A 13510-nucleotide genomic window follows, 5' to 3' on the forward strand; every position below is an offset into this window, starting at 1 on the left:
GTTTTCTGAGGAACCAAAACTGTAAACAGTCAGCAGTATTCCAGCACTGTATATTGGCTGCTACCTGGCAACAAGGTTACTTTATCTTTACTAAAGCACAAATTTAGGTTTCAATGTAAGGTGCACCTGACAGCAGATACATTTTTATGTACATACATAGCTATAAAGATGTATATGTAAGACAGGAAGTTATTACCGGTCTCTTACAGTACTTCTCCTGGCAATGCATTTCCTTCAGAGGACTCCAACATTTAAAATGAGCAACTACTTCCTGAACCAAGCTGCTAGCGTAAAAGTGTTATGTACAACTTAGTACTTTTCAATGCAACAAGCAGGGCTTTAAGCGCATCAAACCTTCCATTTGGATGGAAATCTGCTTATTTTCTATGTTCTGCACAAAAATACAACATGTCATTTCAGGACTGTGTTGGTGTGAACTTAAGCCATAGGACATAAATTCTGTTTTTTGCACTAAGTAAGGCAACATTGTCTAACACAGCCTAACAGTGCCCTCAGTGATGCAGTATAATTACAAAGAGAGAGGTAATACTTCTTCCAGCTTGTAGCAGACTGATTACATAATCTCAGTCTTGGCAAACTCACAGGCTGCATTTTAATGACAAAAAGAACAATTTTTGAAAAATGTTCCAGTTGTATATTATATGACAGAAATGTTTTATTTAAGTAAAATTACTAAATGTCCACAAATACAGAATCTGATTTATCCAACCCAGTGTATTCACACCATGCAGTGACATTATATACTGTACTGCACCAGAATGGCTTAGAATTCTAGGCTGCCGGATCAGACTTTGCAATAGTCTTCATATACCTGGGACTTCTCAGAACTCATAGGTAACCACATAACAAAGGCAGGGTAAAACTAACAGGCTTTGGATACTACTGAACATGAACTACCTAGCTTCTTATAATGGCATCCAAATGCGCATTACAGGTAGTTTGCAGGTAGCCGACCCTGTTGAACCAAACTGCATATTCGATCAAAGTCTTTACTGACCATTTATATGTACTGGACATGTGGCTTAATAAACCCTTTCTATCCCCAACATCTGATAAGGAATGGCTGCAGGCCTAAATGGCAGCTGGGGAGTAACGGACCTGGGGGTGGGGTGGATTTCTTAAAATCATTTGCTTTTTTCTATGTTTTCAGTCCAGGACCAGATGTGTTCCAGGTTGGATCACCCATTATTGCCCAATAGATGAAACATCACATGACCCTAACCTTATTATAATGTCAAAAATTGGAACATTATCAGTTATAAAAATAATTGGTGCAGCATTACTTGACTATTTATTATGAAAACTGCCCAGAAATGTTTTACAATGAAATAAAAATTAGTACAGCTGGCCAAATAAATGTTAAAGAATTTGGTGGAATAATTTGGAATTTAAAAAAAAATTCTACTGCATGGACTATTTACTTGGAGATCTGATATGAAAAATGATGTGGCAAGCTTACATTTTACACAAAAAAAATATTGATATTGGCTTTTTTAAAATCAAAATAAAAAATGATCACTTGTTTTTATTAGCCTAATGTATGTATAGAATAGTTTATTTTGTGTTTAAAACCAACATAAGGAAATCTGTAAAGGATGTTTATTACAGGTCTTGGTTGAATTTTGTCTTAAGCAAAACAAAAACAAAAAACACCATCAAAAGAGAATACAAATACAGCTTTTTTAACTCAAACAAAATAAATTCTGCAAGAATTCTGGAGTGACCTGCTTTTGCAGTTATTCTTTTCAGTAAAGAACACTGGAAGCAGAGACACACATCACTCCAACAGGGAAGGGGAACTTTCCAAACTAAGGTAGGTCCTGTACAAAAGATTGTGTAGTATAAAAACTCTAACACCAGCAAGGCAAGTTTCCACCTCCTCTCCTCTATGGCTACTATTAGGCCTGCTTTTTAATCTAAACAATCTAATTCAGGGGGCATTTTCACAAGCTGATTCACCTTTTTGTCAAAATATTTTAAAAAATGAATTATTTTTATGTACAATGAACAGCCAAATTGAACTTTTAGTTTAAAATAAATTTAAATACATTCCAAGTACATCAAAACAAGAGGTATACAAACTATTTCAGTTAGTTTTCTTTAAAAATCATCTACATGCTAGAAAAGCCTATGCAGTGCTGACATCTGAGGAACAGGACCCTTGTTCTCTGTGTCAGCAATGATTTCTTTGAAGACATCCAGCATGTCCCCCGATGAGTCAGAGAAGAAATCTTTATACATTGGGTAGCATGAACTTTTCTGATTGCAGATATATAGGTCTGACTCAGTAGAGGGGTGTCAGACCTCTAAAGTTCAAGCATTGCTTCTAGAGAGCAAGGGTCCCATTCTACAGCTGCCAGCACAGTGCAAGGTTTTTATTCACTGTCCCATTATTCCTTATAATCTACTAAAACACTGGGAGCAAAGCAAGACTTAGATGTTTCCTTGGGTAAGGGATATCTGAAAGTTTAAACAAAAGTAAAATCTGGATAGATCAATAAAACGTATGTTTATATCATCCATAAGTCCAAATTGAAAATGCGAGTTTAGGTCTGCTTTAAATGTAGTATAAAAGTAACAACCATAAACCACTTTCTACTCCAGTGTCACTTAAATGTAAAATTTTACAAAAGGGTGGGGAGGATTCTAGGTTTTTCCTGGGGGTATATGGAGCATTTAAGACTTACAAAAACTGATTTTGATATACTTTTTTTTTAGTTAGTGTGGTGGTCTAATATTACATTTGAATTGATTGGTGTCAGTTCCCTTCAAAAAAAATCCTACCTTTCAAGGTGATGATGAATGACATTCTGCATGGTGAAAATCCGGGGTCAGTAGAGGGAGAGGATATCAATGGTGATCAGATGTGGTTGTATGGAAACATCAGGTCTTTGTTCGATTTACTTCCCATCTCATAGTGAATTGCTTTCTTACTCTGTTTCTTACATACTCTCTACATTTTGATACCCCGATTGGATATACCGGTATACACGATATAGCTATATACACGATATAGGGTTTGTGCTTCCTAGCCTTGCTTAGTTTTTGGTGAGATAGGCATTTTTGAAAATATTGGATATATTTTGTTTTTGCAGCAATTTTGGTTTAAATATTTGTAAAAAAAAAAAAGCAAAATTTACAAGAGACTGCCAGAGTCAGATTTAGATATTTCACTTGCTGTGATTAAAAACATTTAATGATTTGTATTGTAAATACATAGTTGCATTATTTTTTTTAATTGCCTCAATTTTACCTTTAACAAAGCTTACAAACCTTTAAAAGGGGTAGCTAAATCTTTTGGTTTTGACATTCTGCTCCTGAGCTGTGCTTCCAATTAATGCAGGAGACAGTAGGAAATATCATAAATACTGCATAACCATTTCATCTCAGCCCTGTGTAAGCTCCCAAGAGGAAGTGAGTATGTGCAGCTCGTGGGCTTGCCATTAAAGTGAACCTTTTGCTTTGCCTGCATGGACAGAGCATAGGTTTACTTTAAGGATCCATGGACATGAATGGAAGTAATAACTCAACTGCAGGGTTTTTACCATCACAGTCCTAAAGATCCATCAACAACTTAGTTATCGGTAATAGGTGGGCTAAATGGGGGATTACCATGTATCTCTATTGATTCATTATGTATTTTTTCTATGAATGCCATTATTATCCAGATATTCAAACATTCTGCTTTATTAATAATGTATTTTCCTGGTAAGATATACATTAGAGTATCTGCCAACAACATGCAGCATTTGATCAGTGGTGACACAAAGATCACTATGAAGCTGAGCATCTGAAGGCTTTTGTGGCATGTCTGTTCTTTTTATAGACAGACCTAAATTAATTTTACAAACAAAAAAATGCTAAGATAGCTGCACGCTCCGAAGATCTTTTTCACCCAGCAATGCTGCAAAGGCTTTGATGCATAAAATTATACACATCCAAGAAGAACATGAAGTCATTTAAATGCATGGATGTCTTTTTGTGTCAGGTAAGAATGTCTGCTGGGTAAATGAATTTAAGGTGTAAAAGAGAAAGAAATGCAGAAGAAATAAATGGGTAAAGAACTCTCGAAATCACCGAACAATGCAAGCAACAGAAAAAGGCAACATCACCTTTATATATCACTTACTGTTATTTCAAACTGTTTTATGCATTGTTTGTATCTAACTGAATTGATATCAAATATTGCAGAAAAATATCAAGCACGTGATATCAGATAAATGACAATAAAGTTATTTGGCTGTTTAGCTATTTGTATACAGGCATTTACAAATCTTTTTTTTCTCCAAATTCCTGTGTTAAGGTTGAAGTGGAACTCTGACTAATACATTTTATTAACTTTGGAGAGAGAAAAAGTAGAAACTGCATCTGTTTTCTAAAAAGTAGCGTTTTTCCAGAACAAAACATATGTATATATTTATGAAAATTATTAGTGAACCTCTTCTTTGCGCATGCCTAACTTTAGAAATATCTACAAGGAATCCCAAAACATTTTATATTTACTTTCCCTACACTTCCTTGTCATTTCATTTGCTCCTATAGTAAGCTATGTAGTCTCTAGCCTGATCCTTGTTATAGCTTACACAGGACTGAGCACACCCTCTCCAAATCACAGTACAGGTCCAATCATTAGTGCAGTCATGTAGAAGAACGAGTGCAAGGCCTCTTTCAGCCTTGTGGCTCCCTTATTTAATTACCATGCCTTTGTTAGTGTCAACTGCAGCATTTGACGAATGTTGTGTCATGCGGTTGAGTGTGGTTGCGGTTCAGTGCTTGGCAAGGGATTATGGGCCCACTTAAGTTCCCTGGCTCAACAGTAACACAACCAAGTCCCTATTCAAGTCAACATTACCATTGTTGGGATCATACATCACCATTTCCAATGACAATTCTCACCATGGGGTTAGATGGTGGAAGCCAGACAGTGTAAAATACCGCTCTGCATTGGACACTATCTGGCTGTGGCATCTTAGGCTGCTAAAGAAGACTCCATGGGCCCTCCTTTGGACAGCCCTGGTTTGGGCACATGCTACACATGCTAGATTATTGTCACCTGAGACAAATGATCGGAATCATGTGCAAAAATCTAGCATGTCAATGAATGACTGAGTGGGGATAACCACTGTACTGTTCTATGGAGTGGGGTACCACTTGCTCATGCTCCCCCCTCCATAGAACAGAACAGAACTGTGTGCACATTTGTTCATGATCACTAAAGATCATATTCAGCCATAGAAATCAACACCTGTACAGGGCTATAGAGTGAGAATATGTCTTGCTTGCAGTCCTCAATCTGTCTTTGAACCTAAATCTGTTGCAGGTGGCTGCCTAGGATTACAAAAGCAGTAGGCTACAAATACATAGACTGGATCCTATTTGCACAGTTTGGCACATACGCTTAATAAATATCCCCCAATGTGTGTCCTTATGAGTGTAAGCATTTACTTTGACTACCTCTAAATTTGCCTGTAGCCAGGTAACCACTACATTATTCATTTGCATTATAAAATTACACCTGAGGATAGCCAAGTATTTGCAGGTTTATAAGCTCCCCAAAGGAAGCAAGTCTCACAGGTATAATACAGTTTAACCCTTTTTCAGAAATATTTACCTATGAGTCTCTGAAATGACAATTCAAATAATACACCCTTGTCAAAAAAATGTTGTCCCTTTTTGGCCAGATGATTTTTCTGCTTTATATGCTTGTATGCTTTATACAGTGATGTGTATTGGCAATTTTGCTGATAGCATATATTTTACAAGACCAAGTGCAGAATGTGTATATAATACAGGGGATTTACTGCCTTTTTAAAATAGGGCTGAAGTCACATCAGACCTCAACTACCCTTAAAAATGACTTCCAGCAAATGCCAGGGTCGAGTTTCAGGCTCTGTCTTAATGCTAGTCTTGTACTTCATGTTGGATACAGTAACCAACACTTGTTCATTTTTGCATACATTGACAGCTGCACAGTATCATTTCTCCGGTTCTTTATGCTGCTTTGATGGTGCATGCACAGATTTTAAAATATGGTATCAGGATTGCATGCTAAGAGATTTTTATTTCTGTCCATTAATTTATGGAATTTTTCAGATCTTACAGACTGTACGGTGACCTGACATTTCTCTACAGCAGTTTGGCAATACAGCCTGGTCACCCCATATTATGCTGTACAGGACAGGAAGCTGACAGCATTGCTGCAATCATTACTAAGCTGGATGACAATAGAACAATCCACAATGGGTTCTCCATAATGTTCAACTAGAAAATGTACCCACTTGGCACAGGGAGGGTATAACAAATTTATCAATGGCTTTTCAATTGTTAGAGGAATACCTCTGTTTAAACTATGACATTATGGATTATTCATCCAATGAACAGCAGTAGGTGAGTCACCAAAAAAACACCAACCATTGTCGATTCTATTTTGGAACCTGTCTTTCCAACACAAGTCATGCTTTCCATTACTAAACAACTCTCCAATCTCAGGACATATCCATATCTAGTAAGGAATGACACACTTTATGTTACAATTAAAGCTCTGGCAATTGTTTTCCTTTTTGGATAGAGTTGGAAGGAGTGTACATTTCTGCCAGACTTTCATTTTTGTCTGTGACCCCACCGGGGTGGTACAATGAGACTTAACAGTGGGAAGGGGACCGTTGGCATTATGGTGGGGAGTGCCAGGTAGAAGACACTGGTGACAGTAACAAGGGAACTGATAGTCCATTGGGAGCAGTTGACAGTAGGGAATAGACTGACAAGGGAACACTGACAGTAGGGAGGGAAATGCTCAACTACCAACAATTCTAACTATGGCAACCATAACTGTCCCATAAATCACTTTACCCTCTATACTCCCTGCGCCTGTGCCCCTTTATTACTGATACTTCCATTGCAGAGGATGACATTTTGGGGTATATGCGAACATGTGACCTGTATTATCTTTGAAATTCATGGGCTTAGCCAATTTCTGTGATTGTCACACGATGGATAATGGAATAACATCACAACTCCCCCAGGTCACCAATGCTAATTTTAGTAAGGAGCAGTAAGGAAGCAAAGGCAAGGTTAGTATAGGAGATATGTTGGACTCATGCCATAAAACCTGTCACTGTGCCCTGCATGGGAAAGGTGACTGTATTTCTTTATTGAAAATGACAATTTAAAAGTTAATATAAAACATCTGGGATAACCAAAGAGCAAATTTTTAGCATGTAAATGACATTAATATCATTTTATTTGTGTTTAAATGCCTTATACAATGGATAGCATGTATGAGTTTTGGTCAACGGGCTTAAAAGGGCCAAAAATAATAAGTCAGCCTCTTACTATAAAAATAGGGGGGTAGTGGCATAGAGCAGCCATAGGGCCACTGTATCAGAAGCTGCTGCAGGAAAAGCATAGGGAGCGATAACGGCCAGTTAGAAAAGCTGTTTGCTGCCTTGTTTGTTCTTTTCTATTTATTGATTTATTTTTCAATATATTTAAGGTCATCGGTCAATATTACCTTCTGTTCTGCCCATAGCAATCTTTTTTTTTTTTTTTGTTTACAAGGCTTCCCATTTAGCATTCACTTGCTAGTGGCTATCTGTTCTTAAATACAGAGATAAGATGATAATTAATGTGTATTTAAAGCAAAAACAGTTTTAATAGATTAGGCAATGTCCAAAACCCATATATATATATATTTGCCAAAATGCTAAATTTCATTTGATTTCTCAGTCTATAGGGCCAACAAGAGAGGAGAAAAATATCTACAAGATAGGAGGACTACCTATCGGAAAAGTTACCTTTTTTCCCCTGCTTTTCCAGTGCCAACCAAAAATTTAATTCCACACTGAGCCCCAAATAACAGTGATCACCAGAACAAATAGAGAAGGCCGCAATCATAAACCTGAAAGGAGTTTGAAACCTTCACTGCTCGAACCAAAACTAAAAACAAAGTTTTTGACCCGAGATACACTTTACAAAAACAAAGGACTCGTTTTACATTTTAGGGTTTTCTTGACTTGTTAGTATAAAGAAATATAAAGATAAAAAGTGACAGATCAAAGCTGTTTTATGTTTTTATACTGAACACGTTTAACAACATATTACACATAAAATACATATGCTTCTGAACAAAATAGGCTCTCAGGCTAGAAGCAATTTTCAGCATTCTTGGAAAAATTTGACTGTATGTATTATAGGGTTGCATGTACCACACTAAGACCTGTGCTCTGTTATGGGGCATCGCATAACATGTCATCATGCAGCATTATACAATAAGGTAATACACAGAGTTTACCATGCATTACAACAATGTATAGTGGCTAGTGGTGCCTAAAGCTAAACTCCAGGCACGCAAGCAGCACTAGTTACTGCAGTAATTAATTCTGACACTAATAGCAGCTTTCAATAATCTACCATACTGTATTGTAACACTGAGACTTGGGGAGTGAAAAGCAGCACTAGGGACAGTCAGGGATTCTGCCTGTATGTCATGATAGGGATCAGCTGACTGTAGGAGAGAGCAGAGGCATGACCTCATCAGTGTATTGCTGTTCTTTCACTGTTGAGTCACAATCTATGAGCAGGGGATGACCAGGCTTTATTGCAAAACAACAGTATAGAAAATTCAAGTCACCAACTTGGTACTACCGTCTGGCTTCATTATATTCCCAGTCAGCACTGGGAATCCTATAATTTATTTGAGGTCAATGTCTTAGTAAGTACTGATAACAATGGATCACTATGATACTATACAGTCAGAAAATACAGTGTTCAGGTCAGCAAAGGTCTAGGCTTCCTAGATGAAGGTTTCTTGATTTTCACATAGTAGTTCACAAGCAGCAAATACTAAGACTTGGAATGGCTTTAAAATTGCATTACATATAATTTCTTTTTAAAATGTGTACATTTTTGAAGACAGGCTTAAGTATTATTACATTAAATGTATTTAATAATTTGTAATTAATAAAAGAGTTTCAATATGGTACTCACACAATTATGTGATACTAAGACCAATAAAAACCATTATTGAACAGGGCAAATTCAAATTGAAATCAGGTTAATACATGAGTACAAAATATAGAAGTAGTGGACAGAATATCTGTTTCAGGAGCCTAGGGTGCTAACACACGGACTACATCTCATTTTTATCTCTGAATTCAGCCTTTGGGAAGGTCAGTCAAATGTGACACCCAAAGTAGAAAGAATAATATAGGTAAGACTAAATTTCCCAGCATTTTTATAGGTAGGACCTAAAAGAATACCTTGGCATGGGGTTCATGAAGTAGGTGGTGGGCAATGGTAAAACCTTAATCTGTTAACCAGGAACAAAACAGCATGAGAGGTCTGGGCTGTGTGGACCAGTGCATAGCTACACAAAGGTCTTCATTATTTAAAAAGTTCAGTGTCACACTGAACTACTCAAAAACTAAACTGATCAATGTGATTGATTGAAAAAGTTTCAGTTTCCTGCACAGAATACACTGCTTGTTCAGTCATTGGTATTGGTGAAGATACTAATGAACACACTGAGCACAAAGTTAAAGAATAAAGGCGAAGGGGTTGGTTTAAGGTTGAGAGTTGGAAAAACTTTTTTACAATGTATCCATATGTTAGATTTACAAATCTATGTAAGGTCTGATGTAACAATGTTTCATTTAAATGTTGCTACAGAAATGCACCATGCAAACATTCCCATACAGAAGAGGTAGCAGTGTCTTCTTAGAGTCAGTGATGATATGAAATTAAACATGAACAGACCCAAGTTCCTACACTATCAATGTCACATAAAGCTATGATCCATCTAACACTAGGACATCCTCCATATTTACAGCACAACACCATCTAGTTTGTTCAATAAAGCAATACATGGGACAGTAAAGTGTAGCCACCACTTAGAAATGGTGAAATAAGGATTTGTTGTGGGTCAATGTACTTTGCTCTTGGCACTGATGTACTCAAACAGAAACAAAATACCTAGGGGTGTGAAAGCCCATAACAAATACAAACCAGCACTCACAGATCTGTGTTTAGATCCATAAGTCCATTTGGGTAAGTATATATTTCTGTCATCTTTTATCTTTGTACTTTCACATGACATTTAAAGATTTAAAAAAAAAAAGACCTTTAGCATATTGTGTTTGATTTTTACCGCCGGAAGGGCCAACATGCTCCCAATGCAAAGTAAACATTAAAAAAATTAGCATGACCCAAACTCCCTTAGAAATGTAGAAATCATCTATGCTGCAGGAAAATAAAAATCTAAATGAAAAATATTGGTTGGAGTAAGTTCCTGTAGATTTATTGTGGAATACAATGCAGGTTATTTGGGTGCAACAGAAAAGGGGTCTATCTATAAAGCAGTGAATGTGACATTCACTGGTGGAGAATCTTCCAGGTTGATATGTTTCAATGTCAATAACTGATTCTCTACCAGGAAATGTTTCAGTGAATGTCTGATTCATTGCTTCATAAACAGACCCATAGTGTAAAACTTCTGGTATTATTAAAAAGAGAATAAATGTCAATTGCAACATAGTTATATCAGTCTGCCAACCATTATATGGTCACATCCACCAATTACTCAATATACGAAAACTGGAAATTTGGAATTTGTCAGGTTGGACATGTCACAAAAACTTAGAGTTCCTCTTACAAAAGAAAAAAAATTCATGTATGAACGTTTCAAGAACAAAATGTACTACAAAAAGGAGCCGAATTGCCGAACTGGAATGGGTAAGGGTATATTGAGTAGGTAAAAGGGAACTTTAACCAATGCTTGATCCAAGGGCCACATACTGGAGCCAATATGTGAGCATTGCCCATAGCACCAATAGTTTCATCTTTCCATAGAAACAAGGAAGGCTGACTGGTTCTTATAGGTTACAGTCCCGCTGTTCTTTGAGTTTTCTATGCTGGAGTTTTTCATGATCAGCCCCCAAAGTGCCTTTGGGCAGATGACAGGCTACTGTACATATGGTTATGGCTTTGCTATCCGCATTCCATTTGCTGCAGTACTTCCTTATGCAACATCAATCCAGGACTACATGGGGAGCTCAGCTATCCCTTCTCTAACTAGAGGACTTCTCTCCAACAAATCTGCTTGTGCAGCTGTTACACCTTGCAGAGGTCACTGCAGATTTTTCCATGTAGACATTACATGTAAGATTCACAAGTCGAATTGCCTTAAGTGATCAAACCAGGTGTCCTGTGAATGCAAAGCAGAAGGAGCACATGGCTGGAAATTAGCAGCATTAAACCTACTTGTCTGCAGCAATTACTTAATGCTCAGACAGCTGCTGGAGTTATAATACAAAGTGTCCTAGCATGGCTGGCCAAGTCATCACCTTTTATTTTTGGCATTGCTCTAAACTTGTGTATTGTACTTCTTGGGCTCATCACCTATCTCCCTGCCATGAAGCAGCATTGGAGAAGACATCTACCCCAAAGGCCTGGGAGCTCAATGCTGATCATTGTGAAGCCAAAGAAATGAACACAGAAAAGTACAAGGTGACAGCTGACTTAGAGGACAGATCCATAGCATTGTCATGGTGCTGGGGGGTCACTCACCTGTGTGTGAAGCAGAAGCCCCCCAAGGTTGTGGCCAGGAGAGCAGAAGAAGACAGAAGACATGCAGCAGTGCAGGACAGGAGAGGTGAGGTGTCACATGGGACATGGGAGAATATGAGCGGGGATGCCGCAGGGAGCCGCCTGCCTCCTCCATATCTCATAGCTCTGCAGACCTGGGATACAGCACAGGCAGCAATACTCAGTCTCAGATTTGCATGCTCCTCTCTCAGGCAGCAGGGGGGCTCGGAAACCCCACCAGAGGTTATCTGGCTCCCATTTGGATTTCCCCTAAAACTGCAGCTGCTATTGCAGCACTTCTCTCCTTCTACAACAGTATCCACCCGTCTGGCTCTCTCTCCTATTTTTTCTGCACCTTGCACCTCCCTCCCACCCCCCTTGACGCATGACAGAGGATCAGGCAGCCTCCTCCTCCACTTACTACTCAATGCAACACAAAGTGCTCCCTCCCTCCCCAGGGCTGGTGCTGATGCTACTGTTGCTAGGAGAGGAGGTTGTTAGAGCGCATGCGTGCTGCAGTCCTGGAGGAGGCTCCCATAAGATGCACTGCACAACCTGGGGGGTCATCTGCACATACACAGCACTGGGGACCACAACATATAAATGTGGGGTCTGCTGCAGGGATACAATCATAGCTGGGCTCCCCAACAATGCTACAATATTTATTCTCCATTATTGCTGCATTAACGCAGGGATCCCCAATAGCAATGCTCATCAATATTGCTGCAATATTACAGGGATATCACAGAGCTCTTTAATAATGATTCAAAAACAGTGCTTTACATTAATGCTGCAATTGCCCCGTGATCTCCAATAGCAATGCTGTACAATAATGCTACAGTACCATACTGATCTCTACTAGCAGTGCTCTGTGTTGCAATATCACAGGGATCTCCAATAATGCTTAAACAACACAGTGATCTACCATAGCTGTGATCCTCATTAATGCTACAATAATACAAGGATCATCAATAGTATTGCTTCACAATAATGCTATAATAATACAGAGATCTCAAATAGGAGTGCTGTGCAATAATGATACAGTCACACAGGGATCTCCAATAGCAATGCTCTTCAATAATGCTGCAACAACATATGGATCCTCAACAGCAGTGCTCTTTAAAATGTTACTATCTTGAATAGTAGAGTTATTCAATAATGCCAGAATATTATATTGATCTACAATAGCTGTGCTCTTCAATAATGCTACAATGGTCTAGTGATCACTAGTAGTAGTGCTCTACAATAATGTTACAATCACACAGGGCTCTCTCAATAAAAATGCACTTCAATATTGCTACAAGACACCCTGATCCTCAATAGATGTGCTCTAGTATCAGTGCTCTACAATAATGCTACAAAACACATGGATCTCCAATGGCAGTGCTCTTTAATAATGCTACAAAAACACATACAGTAGATCTACCATAGCAGAGTACAAGAATGCTACAATGACTCAGGGATCCCCCAATGGCAATGCTCTTCAATAATGCTACTAATTCTCAGGGATCTGCAATAGAACTACTGTACAATATTATTACAGTAAGGTAATGCTCTCTTATAATACACAGGGATCTGCAATAGCACCAATCTTCAATAATTCTGCAATGACACAGGCATCTCCAATAAGGCTACTATCACACAATGTTAGTGCTTTTTAATAATTCTACAATTTATTGTCACTAACTTACAGTATGTGCTGATTATATATATTCAATAACAGTGCACAGCAGCTCTTTCCTAATAGCCTTTAGCTGGAAGTGCTTTTATTTATGTTTAAAAGGGAGCTGTACTTATGTATTTCCATGTCAATGCAATGTATATGTGTGTCTGTTAGGTAATAGCACCAAAATGTAATGGTTGAATGAGTAATACTCCTATAAAATAGGGGGTGGTTTAGCAGCACTGA

At 38.1% G+C, this 13510-nt stretch overlaps 1 protein-coding gene across 3 annotated transcripts in view; it reads right to left on the minus strand.

Annotated features, from left to right (window-relative positions):
- ADAM23 (ADAM metallopeptidase domain 23) overlaps positions 1-11949 on the minus strand; it is a 113337-nt gene extending 101388 nt beyond the window's left edge. For all 3 annotated transcript variants that reach the window (XM_072418704.1, XM_072418705.1, XM_072418706.1), the window contains exon 1: positions 11584-11949. In XM_072418704.1, the coding sequence (XP_072274805.1) occupies positions 11584-11737 (154 nt within the window). In that variant the 5' untranslated portion in view covers positions 11738-11949. The remainder of the gene's footprint in view (positions 1-11583) is intronic.
- Positions 11950-13510: the final 1561 nt, after the last annotated feature.

This window comes from Pyxicephalus adspersus, chromosome 7, assembly GCF_032062135.1.
Source record: "Pyxicephalus adspersus chromosome 7, UCB_Pads_2.0, whole genome shotgun sequence".
NCBI classification, from domain to species: domain Eukaryota; kingdom Metazoa; phylum Chordata; class Amphibia; order Anura; family Pyxicephalidae; genus Pyxicephalus; species Pyxicephalus adspersus.